This window comes from Lepus europaeus, chromosome 13 (assembly GCF_033115175.1).
Source record: "Lepus europaeus isolate LE1 chromosome 13, mLepTim1.pri, whole genome shotgun sequence".
Lineage (NCBI taxonomy): Eukaryota > Metazoa > Chordata > Mammalia > Lagomorpha > Leporidae > Lepus > Lepus europaeus.
This window is the reverse complement of record NC_084839.1, coordinates 17,811,472-17,828,410: the sequence shown is the minus strand read 5'-3', so window position 1 is coordinate 17,828,410 and position 16,939 is coordinate 17,811,472. Positions and strand designations below refer to the sequence as shown.

General features: G+C 59.7%; 1 protein-coding gene across 2 annotated transcripts in view; it reads left to right on the top strand.

Annotated features, from left to right (window-relative positions):
• Positions 1 to 10,614: 10,614 nt before the first annotated feature.
• Positions 10,615 to 16,939, top strand: part of HS1BP3 (HCLS1 binding protein 3) — a 28,426-nt gene continuing 22,101 nt past the window's right edge. For both annotated transcript variants that reach the window (XM_062209021.1, XM_062209020.1), the window contains exons 1-2: positions 10,615 to 10,674; positions 15,397 to 15,562. In XM_062209021.1, the coding sequence (XP_062065005.1) occupies positions 10,643 to 10,674; positions 15,397 to 15,562 (198 nt within the window). In that variant the 5' untranslated portion in view covers positions 10,615 to 10,642. The remainder of the gene's footprint in view (positions 10,675 to 15,396; positions 15,563 to 16,939) is intronic.

Sequence of the window (16,939 nt, the reverse complement as noted above, 5' to 3'; positions counted from 1 at the left end):
TTTCCTTCCCCCGTGACGGTCACGGAGCGCGGCCGGCGTGCGTGGACGGGAGACCCCTCGGTGAGGCGCGCGCGCACACACACGGCCGGGAGGAACGACCTGAGCCAGCCCTGGCCGCTTCCTCCCAAGCGACTTCCTCAACACCACAGTTGGGGCCACCGCGGGGACGCGCCGAGCTCTCGGTCCTGGGAGAGGTGTGGGGCTGGAAGGAAAGGCCAAGCGGACCCCCCGGGCCTACTTGGAGGAGAAAGGTCCGAGATTAGCGTGGGAGAATGAGGGCGAGAAGGGCTGATGACCTGGACCAGGGTCCACGCTGCCAACCCCGAGGGGCTTGAGGGTGCCTGGGAACGCGCGCCTTGGGAACGAAGCAGGGGCTAAAGCTAAGCCATGGGCATGCATGTCGCTCTGCTGGTGCGAGCACGTGTTGGAACCGTCACAGGCCGGCTGAACTGGCTTCTGCGGCCTCACTGGCCTCCTTTCTCCTGTAACCACTCAAGAGGCGTGGGCTGGAGTCGGTGGGCCTGGTTCCGGGTGGACTCTGACCTGTAACGGTGTCGACGTTAGTATCCCCAGCTGTACTGCAATGGGAGAGAATGGGCTGGTCTGGGCACAGGCCTGGCCCAGCAGGTGACACTCCTGCCCTGAGGCCCCCTTGGGGTGAGGGAAGTAATGACTGGGGTTGTGCTCTTGCTGTCCTGGTGGGTGAAGGCCACCTAGTGCCACTGAGGCAGAATTTCCTCCTGTGTGAAAGGGGAGGATTCCCACTGCGGGAGGTTTGTGTGCAGCCAAGAGAGCAGCTGGTGCAACACGCCACCCCCAGGCTGCTGTGGGTGCTGGGTGCTCATGGCCCAGCGAGCAACTTTTGAACACACTGCCTGGAGTGGGGGTGGGGGCGATGCTGGAGCCACTGCCCGCCAGCTGGGTGGGCCCAGACAGGACCCACCTGTTTCTTCACGTGGACAGGGAAGGCCATCATTCACTCATCCCCTCATAGTCCCTTCTATCCGGTCAATGCTTACCGCCAGCGACCCTTCCAGGAGTTGTGAAACCAACAGGACAAACACACGGTGCTTTAGCTGGGCAGGAGAGATAGTAAACAGTAGGCACATAAAATGTGTCAGGCTGTCCAAGTGGCTCAGAGTCTAGTATGGGGATAAAACAGCGCTGGGGGGAAGAACACTGAGATGGTTACATTTACAAATTACAAATGGTTACATTTGTCAGCCCTGGGGTGCCATTTCTGTCTGGTGACCGCTCTATCCTGTGCAGGGCTACTATCATTCCCGTTGTATAGGAAAGGACAGTTGAGACACAGAGACATCCAACGGCTTGCCCAGAGTCACTCGGTGAGCAGCAGAGCCTCTGTCACCAGCTTTGGGCTTCTTGCAGCTCAAGGGACAGGAACGCGAGGGGCCTTTGTCTGCCAACCCCAGTGGAGACACGGAATGTTCCTGCCTCTCCTCTCCAGCTCTCTGGGAAAACAAAACAAAAAGCTGTGTTCTTTCTTCTTTTTAATTTTTGCTTGTTTGTTCTTTGAGAAAGAAGGAAAGAGACAGAGAAACCCCCCCCCCCCCCCCGCCACACACACACACACTCAGGGTCACTTCCCAAATGCCTGCAATGGCCAGGGCTCGGCTGGGCTGAAGTTCAGAGCTGGGAACTCAACCCAGGTCTCCCATGTGGGTGGCAGGGGTCCAACAGCTTGAGTGTCACCTGCTGCCTCCCAGGGTGTGCGTTAGCAGGAGGCTGGAGCCAGGAGCCGGAGCAGGTGCGGAACCCAGCCACTGCAGTGTGGAGTCTTAACAGCCCAGCTAAACCCCTGTGCCCTGTCTTCGCAGAGAAATGAGCTCGGGTCGGAGGGAAGACAGAAAGTGGTCCTGGGGGCTCACGACACCTGCTGTGGAAAACAGTCTCACACCAGCAGCAGGGCCTGCCTGCGACCCAGGTCTCCAGATGCCCTGCCCAGGGCCTCCCAAGGCGCATGGGCGAACATCCACCCATCCACACGGAAAAAGGTGCCTTCGCTGTGGACGGAGAGAGGTGAGACCAGGAGTTCACCACCGCTTACTCCGTGTAGCTCGGGCCCTCCCCAGAGCAGGCGGCCCTTGCTGGGCCCGCAGTCCAGCCCAGCTCAGGCCTGCTGGGGCCTCCCTCTTGGGGGCGTGGGGAGCCGCTGGTCCGCAGGTTGGACAGGAGAGAGGTGGCACTCCTGGCCTGGAGACCTGGAAGCTCAATGTGCAGGAATTCCTTCATCCTGGGGACCCGAGGCCAGGAGGCCCTGGGGTAGAGGGCAGGAGCAGAGCTCAGAGAACCTGGGAGAAAACGAGGGCCCAAAGTTCCAACTGCAGTTCTTCATCGCCCTGACAGCCATCCCGAGCCCCCAGACCTCCAGCTCTGTCAGAGAGAGGAGGCGAGACTGGGTGTCTCTGCAGGAGCTGGATAAGCAGAAGCGGTTTGCCTTTCCTGCAGTTCAAGTCCCTGGTTCAGATCATGGACTCCCAGCTTGTGGGTCACCCAGGCCAGCTTGCCATGGCACACCTGGATCATGATGAAGTCTCCCCAGGCTGCCCTTGCATCCCCACAGTGATGGGGAGCCCTGTCCCAGGCCGCTGTCTGATAATCTGTGCGGGCCACCCCCTGGCTGAGGGGCGCTGTCCTGACATCTGGGTTCATGCCACTTCGGAGGGCACACTTGGAGCCTGCCAGCTAGAGCCACGACTCCGTGTCTTCCCAGTTCCTCAACGAGGGGCAGCCCCAGCAGCAGCCTGCTCAGCCTTGCGCAGGGTCTCCTGCCACAACCACACACCTGGCTCTGCTGACAGAGCTCTGGGGTCCCTAGGAGCTGGCCTGCTTGGCACCCAACATTGTCCCCATAGGGGGCCAGGCACCCAGTGACTGGTGATTGGCAGCCTGGCACCACAGCCCGAATGGGACCAGGAGTCCCGCATGAGATGCTGGGTCTTGCTCTCTGCGGCAGCCCCAGGGCCTCTCAGCTCTGCTCCGGGCCCCCTGTGGTGCAGCCTGGTGCGCTTCAGCCTGCACACTGTCCTCTCTGGGGCCACGTGGGACCCAGGGACCCTGCGACCCAGGTCTCCACGTGGGAACAAGAGGCTGGAGCTCCTGAAAGTCAAGAGACCTGGGTTCAAGTCGTGCCTCTAACCTGGGGCTGCAAAGCCCTCGCCCTGCCTGACTCTCGAGCCCCAGATGTAGACTGAGTCTGACAGTCAGGGTTCACTGAGGGCCCAGCCCGCCTGCCAGGGAGCGGTGGAGAGAGTGTGAGGAGGGGTCCGCTGCCGGGCGCCCATTCCCCACCTGACCCAGCAGGGCCTCCAGCCTTTCTGACTCAGAGATGGAGAGACGGCAGGGCTCCGGGGAAGGTCTTCGCACAGGGAGGGCGGGAAAGCATCACCCTCGGCCTCTGGGGATGCTGGTCTCTGCTGGGATGGGCATGGCTGCTGCTGTCCGCGGCGGCGGAGCTGGGAAGATTCCAGCGGGCTCTCGCTCAGCCCCCTGCGATGCCCAGGGCCGGACTTCCTCAAGCTCAAGGAATTTCCCATGCTCAACCCTTGGATGCCCCCCTGCCACGGTTACCCCGGGCAACAGCTGTGGCATCCACAATGGGGTCGGTGCAAGTCGAGCCCCAGGCCACTGGACATGACCTGCCTGCGTGCCCCAGGCCGCCAGGTGGGGGAGGGGAGGCAACCGAGAAGAAGGGAGAAGAGCCCAGGAAGCTTTCTAAGAGGAACATCTCAGTCCTGGGGTTTGGGACAAGCGGCTGCGGGCTGGAGGACACTGCCATCTGCTGGTCACTTCTTGTAACAGCACCACGGTGTGTCCGAACCTCTTGCCTGCTGACCAGGTAGGGGACAAGACAGGAATGAGTTTCCAGGGTCTGCAGGCGAGGGAGCCCACCTGGGACTGTAAGGTGACCTGGGAGAGGAGGGCGTCAGAACCTCCTGCTTTGACTCATATTTTTACGTGAAAAAGCAATTGATACTCCTGGGGGGGGGGTCTTCATTATCAGATATCAAAATAAACTAATTCTTGGGAGAAAGACTGACAGAACACAGGAACGGAGTAGAGAATCCAGAAGCAAATGACAGCGTTTCAGAGTATTTGGAATATAATAATGGTGACAGTGACAGTGAGGGGCATGAATTGTTCCATGGGATTTACCAGCATGTGTACTGCACACGTGATGACATACGTAGGGGAAGTACTGGCTGTTGTCGAACGACATTGATCACAATCAGTTCCTAGTGAACCAAAGAACAGGTTATAGAAAATGAAACCGTATTGGGAAAATCTGGAGAAAATAAGTGAATATATGTTTGGTCTGGGTAAACATCATTTCACTTTACAAATCATCAAAAGTAGGGGCTGGCATTGTGGTGGAGCAGGTAAAGCTGCTCCAGTATCCCATTTGGGCTCCAGTTGGAGTCCCAGCTGCTCCACGTCCAATCCAGCTCCCTGCTAATGGCCTGGGAAAAGCAGCGGAAGATGGTCCAAATGCTTGGGCCCCTGCACCCACATGGGAGACCTGGCTCCTGGCTTTGACCTAGCCCAGCCCTAGCTGTTGTGGCCATTTGGAGAGTGAACCAGCATATGGAAAATCACTGTCGGGGCCGGTGCCATGGCTCACTTGGTTAATCCTCTGCCTGCATCGTCGGCATCCCATATGGGCGCCGGTTCTAGTCCCGGTTGCTCCTCTTCCAGTCCAGCTCTCTGCTGTGGCCTTGGAGTGCAGTGGAGGATGGCCCAAGTGCTTGGGCCCTGCACCCGCATGGGAGACCAGGAAGAAGCACGTGGCTCCTGGCTTCAGATCAGCGTAGCACCGACCGTAGCGGCCATTTGGGGAGTGAACCAACGGCAGGAAGACCTTTCTCTCTGTCTCTCTCTCTCTCACTGTCTCTGTCAAAAAAAAAGAAAGAAAGAGAAAAGAAAGAAAGAAAGGAAGAAAATCGCTGTAACTCTGCCTTTCAAATAAATAAATAAATGTTTTTTTAAAAAAAATAACCAAAAGTAATATTCATTGTTGGGACTTCATAGAATTCTTAAAATGTGTGTGTAAAAGATTTAGTAAGCAGTGGCAGGTACTTGGCACAGAAGTCGAGGCGCCATGTGGAATGCTCACAACCCATATCAGAGCCTGGGTTTCAGCCCCGACTCCGCTTCTGCTCCTGCTTCCTGCTAATGCCCACTCTGGGGGCAGCAGGTGATGGCTAAAGTGCCTGGTCCCTGCCACCCGCGTGAGAGCCCTCAATGTTTCTGGGCTCCTGACCACAGCCTGGCCCAGCCCTAATTATTTAAGACCATTATTTAAGACCATTTAAGAGAGAATCTTCCCTCTCTCTCTCTCCTCCCCATCTCCTTTCTTCCTTCTCCTTCTCCCTCTTTCTGCCTTCTAAAATAAAAATGAAATAAACATTTTTTTAAAAAACAGGATTGACCTTCACCCAGTGATCCAACGTAACATCACCAACCATGGGGGAAATTGGCACCAGGTGTGCCCATGCGATTCCCGCCCCCCCACAGTGCACCTTCCCTGCTGGTGATTCGCCTGCGTCTAGCCCGGAGAAGCAACGCGAATCCAAACGCAGGACTATTCTGCCGGACACATGTGAACTCTTTGGAGTCGGCAGTGATCAGCGAAGACGCGTGCGGAACTGTTTCAGAACAAAGGAGACTGAAGGGACCCAGGGATTGAAGTTCCTTAGAGTCCTGAGTCGGGGCCCGAGGTGCGATGCCTGGAGAAGCAGTGGGAAGTAACTATGTCGCCGAGCAGTGGGAGAGGGGAGCGTGGAGGGTACAGTAGACATAGCGTTGCACTGCTCCCGGGTTCCTGAGCACCCCCAGGGCACCCTCACCTGGCTGTGAGGATGCAGAGTGTCGGGATGTCCACAACCACCTCTCACCTGTCTCGGGGGTGGGAGGACCTGCAGAAACAGAGAAAGAGCGCGCCATCTGGCCTCCCAGGCCTGCCTTCAGCACGGATCCTGCCAGGTGGGCTTGGCCAGAATCCTCCGGGCCCTGCTGTTTCCCCTTTGTTGTTTTCCAGGCGCTGACCCCCACCGCTCCTCGACGGCAACACCACTGGCCGGTGCTCTACTGGGAACTGATGCCAGTTCTCCTGCAGTAGTCGGCAGGTGCGTCTCTTCTCGCCGTTGCTGTCCAGGCCTGCCAGGCCTGGTCTCTGCCTGACACTGCCTCTCCTATCTGAGCTGGAAGCGGCTCCCCACACCCGGTCCCCTCCCTGAAATCCCCTTGTCCCTGTTTCTCTCTTACGTCTTCTCGGGGAACAAATGTAAACGCTTTGCATGGCAGCCGTTCCTCCAGGGCCTCCTGCCCCACACCTGCCTTTGCAGCCCACAGGGACATTTCTGGTTCTCCAAGACGCCCTGGCTTTGCGTCACTGCCTGTCTCACATCTTTCTCTACCCTGTACAGAGCAGTTTTTGTGTGAGCACTTTACACTATGACTCTGTTGCAGAAAAACCCACTTAGACTGGCTTAGGCACTCATGCCAGACACCTGGAGAAAGCGACTAGAGATGGTTGGTAGTGCCTATGCCATTGGATTCCCCAGGCTCTTCTGTCTTTAATGTGTAAGCCCCAAACTCATGGTTGTGCCTCATATTCACAATATGGCTGCTGTGTCACCAGAATTCTATCCTATTTGTGGAAAGCAGACAAGGAAAGGGCAAAGAGTTTTCTCTACTAAGGAAAACCCTCCACAGGGACTTCTGCATATATGGACAGAATCCTGTCACTTGGCCCCTTCTAAATGTAAGGGAGAAGCTGGGTTTTACCATCCCAACCTCTTTGGTAGTAAAAACAAGAGGAAGGGGGCCAGCAGGTAAAGCCACCACCTGCAGTGCCAGCATCCCATATGGGTGCTGGTTCAAGTCCCAGCTGCTCCACTTCTGATCCCACTCTCTGCTATGGCCTGGGAAAGGAGCAGAAGATGGCCCAAGTCTTTGGGCCCCTGTACCCACATGGGAGACCCTGGCTTTGGATCAGTTCAGCTCTGGCCACTGCAGCCATCTAGGTAGTGAACCAGTGGATGGAAGACCTCTCTCTCTCTCTCTCTCTCGCTCTCGCTCTCTTTCTGTCTCTCTCTCTCTCCTCTGCCTCTTTGTAGCTCTGCCTTTCAAATAAATAAATAAATCTTTAAAAAAAAAAAAAAAAAAGGCCCTGCACCCCATGGGAGACCAGGATAAGCACCTGGCTCCTGCCATCGGATCAGCGCGGTGCACCGGCCGCAGCGCGCTACCGCGGCGGCCATTGGAGGGTGAACCAACGGCAAAAGGAAGACCTTTCTGTCTCTCTCTCACTGTCCACTCTGCCTGTCAAAAAAAAAAAAAAAAAAAAAGAGGGCAGCCATTGGGAATAGCTTTTGTTTAACTAGTCTACGTGCCTGCCATGCAGTTCCTCTTGTTTCAGTCGCATTTTATCTCATATTCCTTTTACAACAAATTAGTTTCTGGTATACCCATTTCACCAGTGAGAAAATCAAAGCTCAAGAGGGGATAACACCGAGTTTTCATGGCCCCGACTACCTCTTGGAAGAATTCCTTGTATGCCCCAATACAGCTGAGTTAGTTATGTGCCCTCCACCTGTGTCCCAGTCTCCAGGGGCCCCTGGGCAGTCTTTGGGCCCCACTGGATGCGCCTGTGTCTCCTTCTACCCCCATCCCGGCCCTCCGGGCCTGGCGAGGTACCAGGCCCAGAGCTGTGCCCACGAGCGTTTGCTGAGTGCGAGCCCGGTGATGGCCCTGCTCTGCGTGGGGGTGCCCAGACCCCCGGAGCTCAGCCCACAGCATCATATTAAGGGATGGGGATAAACCGGGAGCTCCCCAGGACACAGTCCCTCCGGAAGCCAGGGAGTTGTCACAGCATGGCTCATTCACCCTGGGGACCAAGGGTGCCTCCCACGGACCACACTGCCCCCTGGTGGACACGGAGGCCTGGCGCAGTCCACCCAGGGCAGCAGGGAAGGGAGGAACAGAACGGCGTCGTTTGCAATGTGGTTTGTGTTACTGTGGCCTCAGCCGTGGAGGGGGCTCCTCGAGCTAAGCAGCAAGCAGAAAAGATCAGATTTAGAGCCCACATTCCATGCATTGTGGCCAATTACGCACTGGAGAGCAGAAGGGGATCGCTGTCTTTCACAGGGTGTCGGCTTATTCCGGGCAGGCACCAGGTGCGCCGAGCGCCCCTGTGCCCCTCGCCCGGCACAGGAACCGGGGTGGGGCGCACCTCGTGGCCCCGCCTTTGCAGCCCTGCTTATCGCTGGCCTCCCTGGGCTCCCCCCAACCCTCAGCGCTCACTGTCTTCTTGCCGCCCTTGACTCCCACATCTGAGCCTGCAGCCCAGGTTCCGTCCCCTGGGGCCAATCGTCCCCATAGCCCCAAGCCCTCAAACACCACCGGTTGGAAACAGAACTCACCACCTCACCAAAAACCTGCTCTCCCCCAGGTGCCAGCCGGAGAGAACAGCGCCGCCGCCCAGCCACTGGCAGGGGCGGAGCCTCAGCTGTTTCGACTCCTCCCACCCGCCCCTCCCACGCTGGAGTCTGGACCCACCCCTTCCCTTCGGTCTCGTGGTCTCCTGTCTCCTCACCTGTCTCCTCCTCACCTGGGCAGCCATCCCTCCAGCCTCTGCCACCATCACCTCCAGGCTGGGGTGTTCTGCTCCACTTCTCGCCTGCAGGGTCCCGCGTGCCACAGCACTGCCCGGGGCACAGCTGGCCACTGGCCAGGCCGTTCCCGCGACGGCCGCTCCCTGATGGCCTCAGGTCCCCCTGGCCTGGCTCCAGCTGATGCGGAGCTTTCTCCTCTCTGGAACTTTGCTCAAGGTAGTCCCTCGATCTGAGCGATCGCTTCTTGTTTCTGCGGGTTTCCCCCTGCACACTGGTGCCTTTTAAAAGCCTTTTCTGACCCCCCAAGCCTGAGGGCAAGGAAGCACATTCGTCTTGTTCACCGCGGACTCTCAGCACCCACACAGCGTGTGTGTCTTGGATGAATGTTTGTGTAGTGGTCCCTGCCCCACCGCCCAGCACACTGCCCAGACTCCTGGAAGGCTCAGCCCCATCATCCAGTTCCATGCCCAGACCCTCAACGTCCTTCCCCTAAAGTGCCACATCTCCGTGGCTCCCATGACCCCTGCCCTGCTGACAGGCCAGCAAGCAGGAGTGGACAGCAGCCACCACCGTGCATCTGTGCTCTCCCTGTGCCACCCCGGGTCTTATCCATTCAGTCGATCTCCTGCTCATGATTGCTCCTCCACTCTAGAGGCAAATTCCAAGCAAAATCGGCGAAGCGTAAGAATGGTTGTGTTTGGGGCTGGCACTGTGGCGTAGCCGGTAAAGTCGCTGCCTGCAGTGGTGGCATCCCATAAGGGCACAGGTTCTAGTCCCAGCTGCTCCACTTCCAATCTAGCTCTCTGCTGTGGCCTGGGAAAGCAGTGGAGGATGGCTCAAGTCCTTGGGCCCTGCACCAGCATGGGAGACTCAGAGGAAGCTCCTGGCTTCAGACCAGCGCAGCTCCAGCCATTGTGGCCATCTGGGGAGTGAACCAGCAGATGGAAGACCGATCTCTCTCTCTCTCTCTCTCTCTCTCTCTCTCTCTCTCTCTGCCTCTCCTTCTCTCTGTGTAACTGTTACTTTCAAGTAAAATAAATAAATCTTAAAAAAAAAAAAGAATGGCTGTGCTCATTCAAGAGCACCTTTGGGTGCCATTTTCCAGAATGTGTCACTGTAGGATGTGTTGGTGATGACGACGGTGGCAAGCGGTGTGTGTGTGTGTGTGCAGCCCAGTGGCCAACATTACTCTAAGAGTTGCCCTACAGTGAAGCCCCAGGGAGAGGACAATGAAATAGGCACAGCCGTTGGGTGCCTTTCCTGGCCCTGCTTCTAGACGGCGCCTTTCCCTGGGCCACTTTGACAGGTGACGGTACCATCTCCCTCTTTCCCACCCCGTGGAGAGACTTGAGCGTGTTATGCATGGGTCTGTTGCATTTGCACGCCTCTATACCTAAGGCCATTTCTCAGGCAAGCAGACCCCTGCTCCCACTGCCCTGGGCCCAGCTGGGGCAGGCCAAGGGTCAGGAACCTCTGCCAGCTCCCAGCAAGTGGCTCCGACTCTCCCCCGTGGGGAAGAGTGCCTGCCAGGTACAGCGAGTGAGCAGACGGCAGGAGAGGGACGGATCCTGCAGGCCAGGGCCGGAGCTCCGGCTTAGCAACAGGGAGCTTTCCAAACTGGCAAACGAAATGAAAAGGTAGCGTTTATTATGGTGCCAAAACGTTTTGCAGTCCATGCATAGGAGGGGCAGTCATAGACTTAATGAAGATGAATATTATGCAAAAGCTGTGCATGGTTTTCAATTTCTTTTTATGTGTGCGTTTCGCACCACAATGAACATTTCATTCTGCTAGCCAGGAACTTTGGGGAACCGGCCAGCGGGCAGGGGGCGTGGCTCGTGACGACACGGAGGCGGGGGCGGAGCCGAGCGCCGGGCCGGGCCGGGGAGAGGCGTCTCCCAGGCGGCCGCAGCCCCACCCGAGACGCCGGGGGCGGGGACGCGACGCCGCCGCGCAGCCGGGTCCCGTGACCGCGCGCCCCGCCCTCAGCCGCCGCCGCCGCAGTCATGCAGTCCCCGGCGGTACTCGTCACCTGCAGGTGAGCGGGACCCCGCGCTGCGAGGGTCCCCGTTGTGTGGATCGGGGCACGGAGGCCCCTAGGGCGCCAGGGACTCACCCGGGACCCGGCACAGGGCTGGGACGGGCCGCTTCCGGGTAGGGCAGAGGGCGTCTCCGACTTCCCTAGCTACTGGAGGGCCCGCAGCCCTGGACACACACCCCCTCCCGGAGCTCCCCGCGTGCCCGGCAGGTGCCCCGGGCAGGCAGAAAGTTCAGGTTGCGGTGGGAACACAGGCCGGCGAGGAACCCGGGCTTCCTGCGGGACGCATGGAGGGGAAGGCGTTGCGGCTGCTGCAGGAGGTGGCTCGGGAGAAGTGAGGGTCTGCCGGCCCCAGGGAGAGCAGGCGGTGCGGGGGCACCTGGGCCCGGGCCTGGGGGGACCCAATGCAAGACGGATCCTAGCACGGCCCCGCCCCGGCTAACAGCTATACGGGACTCACTAGTCAAGTGTTGGCGTGTGCTCCACGCTTGCTCGGAAACCTCGTGCCAGCGCGCCGTTTGTTGTGTAGATGGATGTGTTACCCACCCAGCGGGCACAGGAGATCCCCTTGGCTTCAGATCTGGGGAAGTAGGGTACCCAGAGCGGACCTGGTTTGCTCTCCGTGATGGAGGGGGGCCGCAGGAGTCAACCTCCTCTCGCTGAGCCTGTTCCTTCTGTGCCAGTTGCAGCCTTGAACTTGACAGCTACCGGCAGCACACTCCTCCCAGCCACTTGCAGATCCCGGGCTATGACTTTGGGGCCGGGTTCTTGGGAAGTGGGGTGGGCAGGGGCTCCCCCACACTGCCCATCCTGCTCAGTGAAGGCCAGGTGATGGGAGCCTGCCTGCAGGAGGCGTGCAGGGGCCACCGCCCAGCGGTGAGGTGTGCACTCCGCAGCCAGCCTGGCACCTGTTTCCAGCCTGGCCTCCACCCACCACCCATCCCCACCCGCACTCAGGTATGTGTTCAGCCAGCAGGTGTTCGTCAGTTCTCTGTGCCCCGGACTGGTCCGGGTTCTAGGGTATGGCAGTCTTATTTGTGGAGCCTGGGTTGGGGCAGCAGCATGGCCAGCAGGTGTGGTGTCAGGGATGAGAGATGCTGTGAAGAGTGACAGGAGACGTGCGTGCTGTGTCAGGTGTGGTCAGGGGGTGTCCCTCCAACAGGCTGGCCGCTGGACAGAGAAGACAGCAGGAGCTTGTGGCCAGGGTGGCTGGGGTGCGGTGAGCTGGGGGAGCGTGTTGGGTGACATGGTGAACAGGTGGGCTTGGAGCAGGGGACTGTCAGGAAAGGCCTCGCAGGCCACGACAAGCCCATGGATTTCATCCTGAGCATGACAGGACATCCCGGGCAGGGTGGCTGAGTGAGCTGCACAGAGATCCTTCGGCTGCTGTGTTGACCTGGCTTGTGGCTGAGCAGAGCCATCAGGAGGGGCTGCCCGAATCCACGGAGAGCGCACGGTGGCTTGGCCCCTGGGGCTGGCGGTCGATGGGTCGGGAGAGAAGTGTTGGGTTCTGGGTGTATTCTGCAGATCAAGCTTTCAGATTCGCTGATGAGGAAGCCCAGAAAGAGGTGTCGTTTTGACCACAAGGCTCTTGTCCTGCGTTGCTCAAAGAATGGTGGGATGGGAGACGGCGGGGAGCGGGTGTAGGGGAAGGTGGGAGTGGGCATTTGTCCAGACGTGGTCACTTTCAGGAGCTTGTTGCCCAGCTCCAAGTGGCCGTGTCGGGGAGAGTCTGGACTAGAGACTGGAGTTTGGGAGCCGTGGGCCTGTTGGTGTTAGAGGCCTTGGGCCTGGATGAGATCCCCTGGGGAGCAGAGCCTTACGTGACGAGGTGTAAGTTGGGTCCCGAGGGTGAGATCGGGGGTGGGGACCGGGGGGACTACCCAGGGACGCTGAGCAGGAGTGGCTGGGGAGGGCAGAGGAGAGCCAAGAGAGAGGGGGGTACCGGGAGCCGGCGCCAGTGAACAGAGCTGGAAGGAGGGGAGTGATCCACTGCTGCGAATGTTGCTGAGCCAAGAAAAAGTGAGACGTCTCCTTGGGGTTTAACCCCCGGAGGGCACGCGTGGCCTGGGCACGGGCAGTCTGTTTCATGGTGAGGACAGGAGTCTGGTTGGGATGAGTTTAAGATCAAACAGGAGGAGAGGACTTTCAGGTCTGCTGGCAAGGTGGGGAGAGACGGAGCCGGGGGATGTGTGGGACAGAGCCGGGGGATGTGTGGGACAGAGGGTGGTCATGTGCTGATCCTGACTGGCAAGGGGGGGAAACTGGGCAGAGAAGAGAGGGGGGACATGCAGGAGCAACGTCCCTGAGACGGTGGCAGGGGCCAGCACTCACTGCCCCGGCGGAGGGCGTGACCTTAGGAGGAGCCAGCCAGTTTGCCCACAGCCCCAGGAGAGACCAGTGGACAGGGAGGAGGTGCCAGCTGATTGGTGGGTGTGCTGGGGACGTACCGCCTGGTCCAGTGATTCCCATTTCCTCAGTGACATTGGAAGCAGGAGCATCAGGGGAGAGCAGGTGCTGGGTTTTAGCTAAGGGCTAAGGGAGGTCTAGGGTGCACGTCTCCCTACTCAACAGGCTGTCCCTAGAGCTGATTAGAAAGGCAGGCCCTGGGGCCCTGTGGAGTCAGAATGTGCAGGTTAACCAGGCCCAGGGGATCTGTAGACACGTGACAGTTTGACACGCTTGCTCCAGGGCACAGGTGGGCAAACAAATCCTGCCCAGCCCGGGTTGTGTGACCGCAGGGTGTGTGTGTGTGTGTGTGTGTGTGTGGCTGCGGCTGCCCCCTGCTCCAGCGGCCAATAGGAGTAAGCACCACAGAGACCAGGTGGCCCTCAGCACCTGAGGTATTTATTCTGGGGGTTCAGGGGGGTGGGAGTGGGAATGCATTAGGCACAGGTGAGCAGGCTCGCCGGTGGGCTTGGGAGAAACAGTCTGTGCCCCCACTGCCGATGCAGTGGCCGGAGTGTGCCTCTCTGACAAGTTCCCTGTTGTTGCTGATGGAGGGCCGGGGACCACACGTGCAGATCTACATGTCTAGGGCCAGATAGGGTTGCCAGGCCTGCTGGGCCGGTGAGGGTCTCGGGGTGACCACCTGTGTGTGCGGCTGTTGCCAGGGGGCTCAACTTCTCAGCCCTGCAGAGGTCAGGGGAGTCCAGGCCTGAGGCAGTGGGTGGGGTCTGTCACTCGGGTGCGATGTGACAGGGAGGAACAGATACAAGTGGGGGGACCAGGGGTTGTGGCTCCTGGTGCTGGTCAGGGAGGTCTAGGGCCTCCTGCCGGCTGCTTTCTCCTGCGCAGGTGCCTTCCTGGTTGTCACTGCCGCCCAGTGTGGCTTTTCCATAATGATGCTGAGAAATCATGCCCATGTCTTCATCAGCCCTGCAGGTGGACACCTGTGCCCTGAGGCACCTGCCCGGGATTGCGTCCTGTCTCCATTCATGCCCTCACGACCTGGGGCGGCCATTTCCCGTGCAGGTGCAGGGCTGCACCAGGCAGGAGTGACTGGGCGCAGATGAAGTCTGCAGTGGACGCCTCCTGCTCTTAGGGCATCCAGTCTCACGGGGCAGCCCCAGGCCACAGGCACACGCTTTGTCCCAGTGTCAGGCCGGGAGCGCCGCTGTCTGGCTACTGGCGAAAGAGGAGGCTCACTGGTGTGGCGCTAACCTCACAGCGCACACGGGGCCCTCGCCGCACTCCAGCAGCTTGCTGGGGCGGCCAGCCGGGCCATCCTGAGCCGCTGGTGCCCGCAGGTGGGCCTCGCCCTGTGTGCACAGGTTTCTGTAGTCAGAAGCTGTGGGCAGCTTGCCCAGGGCCTCCTCAGCTGGGGAGGGCATGGAGAGGATGGGGTCCTGGTTCCAGAAAGCAAAGGACCTTGCCCTAGGTGCCGTTTTAGCCCCAAAGCCCCTCCCACCCAGGGCTGCAGCCCTCCCCGTGCACTGAAAGGCCTGCCCAGCACACAGCAGGTCTCGGCCTCAGCGTGCCAGCGTGTCCCGCTGGGTCCTGCCCTCCATCCTGCTGGGTCCTGCCCTCCATCCTGCTGGGTCCTGCCCTCCATCCTGCTGGGTCCTGCCCTCCATCCTGCTGGGGTCTGCCCTCCATCCTGCTGGCTCCTGCTTCTCTCACTTCGGAGGAAGCCTCTGGCGGCGGCTTTGCTCGCAGTCCCTCCCAGTGCACGCGGACAGCGCTGACCGGTCCCCAGAGCTGTGCTGCGCAGCAGGAGGGGGCTCTCGCCTGCCCAGATGGGGAAAATGGGGCTCAGGCAGCCCTGCCTCCACGGCCTGACCCACCCCGAGCCTCGCAGGCTCCCTGGCAGCTCGGCTGCCCTCTGCTTGGCTGAGGAGCCGCCTGCCTCTCTCTCTCTCTCTCTCTCTCTCTGCAGCCCTGGTGGGTTTCATGGCAGTGTTACCCACACAGGAGCCGGGCCCCTTCTCTGGGTGAGCAGCGCCCAGGGCCCCACGCCCTCAGAGCCTGCAAGGCTTCTGGCCTGTGTCTTTAGTGAGAGACTGAACTGCTCCTCAACTTCCAGCCCCACCCTTGTCTGATCCTGCTGGGAGCAGACCCTGGTTCCCTGAGCAACCCAAAGGCAGGACCCAGGCCTGGAGCCAGGGCAGCCAGGCTGTAAGAGGGGCTGGCAGGTGGCGGGGCCAGCCTCGTGGGTCCTGCCCGCACCTCGCTTGGGAAACCTGGGACTCGGATCTGAACTCGGCTTCTTTCCCTGCGCAGGCGCGTTCAGAACGCCCACACAGGCCTCGACCTGAGCGTGCCGCAGCACCAGGAGGTGCGTGGTAAGATGATGTCCGGCCACGTGGAGTACCAGATCCTGGTGGTGACCCGGCTGGCCGCGTTCAAGTCAGCCAAGCACAGGCCTGAGGACGTCGTCCAGTTTTTGGTGAGTGGGGGTCTCCAGCCCGGGCTGTGAAGTTGCTCACAGTCCAGGGGCCCAGGGAGGGAGACACACTGAGTAGCATCAGGCACTTCTCTCTCCCACACCAGTGCAGGGCCCAGGAGGGCCAGACCGTGTTGTGTAGTTGGGCCACAGCTGCATGTGGTCCGTGGAGACACAGACTTGGAAAGACCTGGCAGTGACAAGAGCACGTGGCAGGCTGTCGGGCTGTGGAGAATGGTACTGAACTTTGTGGAAGAGGTGAGCTCTGAACAGTGAAACAGGGAAGTGTCGCCCCCAGGGGCACAGCCCTACCGAAGGCATGGCGGCCAGGATGGGGGGGGGGGGCTTGGGGACTCTGAGCAGGTGCGCACGGTCCTGGGTTGAAGAGGGAGGTGACAGTGAGTGGTGGGCGGGATCCAGCTCGCACCTGAACTTGTCTTGCAGCCAAAGAAGAGTCTTAAGCAGGGAAGTGGCATGGTCCCCTTTGCCTTTAAGCAGCCAGGCTGGCCAGAGAGTGGAGCTGGATTGGAAGGAACAAGGCCGAGGACAGGGAACCGAGTTACGAGGCCGGGGAGGACTTGGAGCAGAACAGCTACAGCTGGCGAGGAAGGGAGTGTGGCGTGCATGGAGCGTGGTGTGCATCAAGCGTGCTGCTTCCCTGACTGGCGTGAGGAAGGCCGAGGAAGCGGAGCGCAGGTCTGAGGGGCGGGGCTTGAGTGTCCACCCCATGGCCGGCACTCAGGACGGAGGCAGGGTTTGGGAGGTGATTTTCACAGTCTGGGGGTGGACGGAGTTGCCTGGAGAATGAAGAAGGAACCCTGGGGTGCCAGCAGGAGTCAGGGAGAGGCAGAGGAGGAGAGCCGGGCCTTGGGGGCTGGAGCTGGGGAGGGAGTTTCGGGAGTAGACAAGGTCATGCACTGATCATTACTCCTCGGTCTCTTGTTGGAAGGGCCTGGGGCTGCTGGCTGGGGCCTGGGGCTGCAGAGGGTCAGGATAAAGGTAAAAGCTAGTCCTGAGGTGGTGGTAGGAGCAACTTGCTGCAGTTGGTTCTGAATCTCCTGGCGGCCAAGGCAAAAAGGGAAACTGTATCGCGTAGCTCTGGGGACCCATTAAAAGAGACAGCGCGTTCTAAGAGAAATGTGTGGTGCAAGTCTTTCTGTAAGGCACGTTCCACAACACGGTGGGTAGTGCCTGAAGCAGCAATGCTGATGTTCGGCTGCTGGCTTCCTAGACTGTCAGTGGGAATGCAGCTGTGAGGGTAGGTAAGTCCAAGGCGGGCTCCGTAGGACGGTTGCCGCCCTGCTGGTATGACTTGGGGTGGAGCACAACATGACGCGGTGTCAGGGTTCCAGGCGCTGTTACTGTGCCCAGCACCCAGCA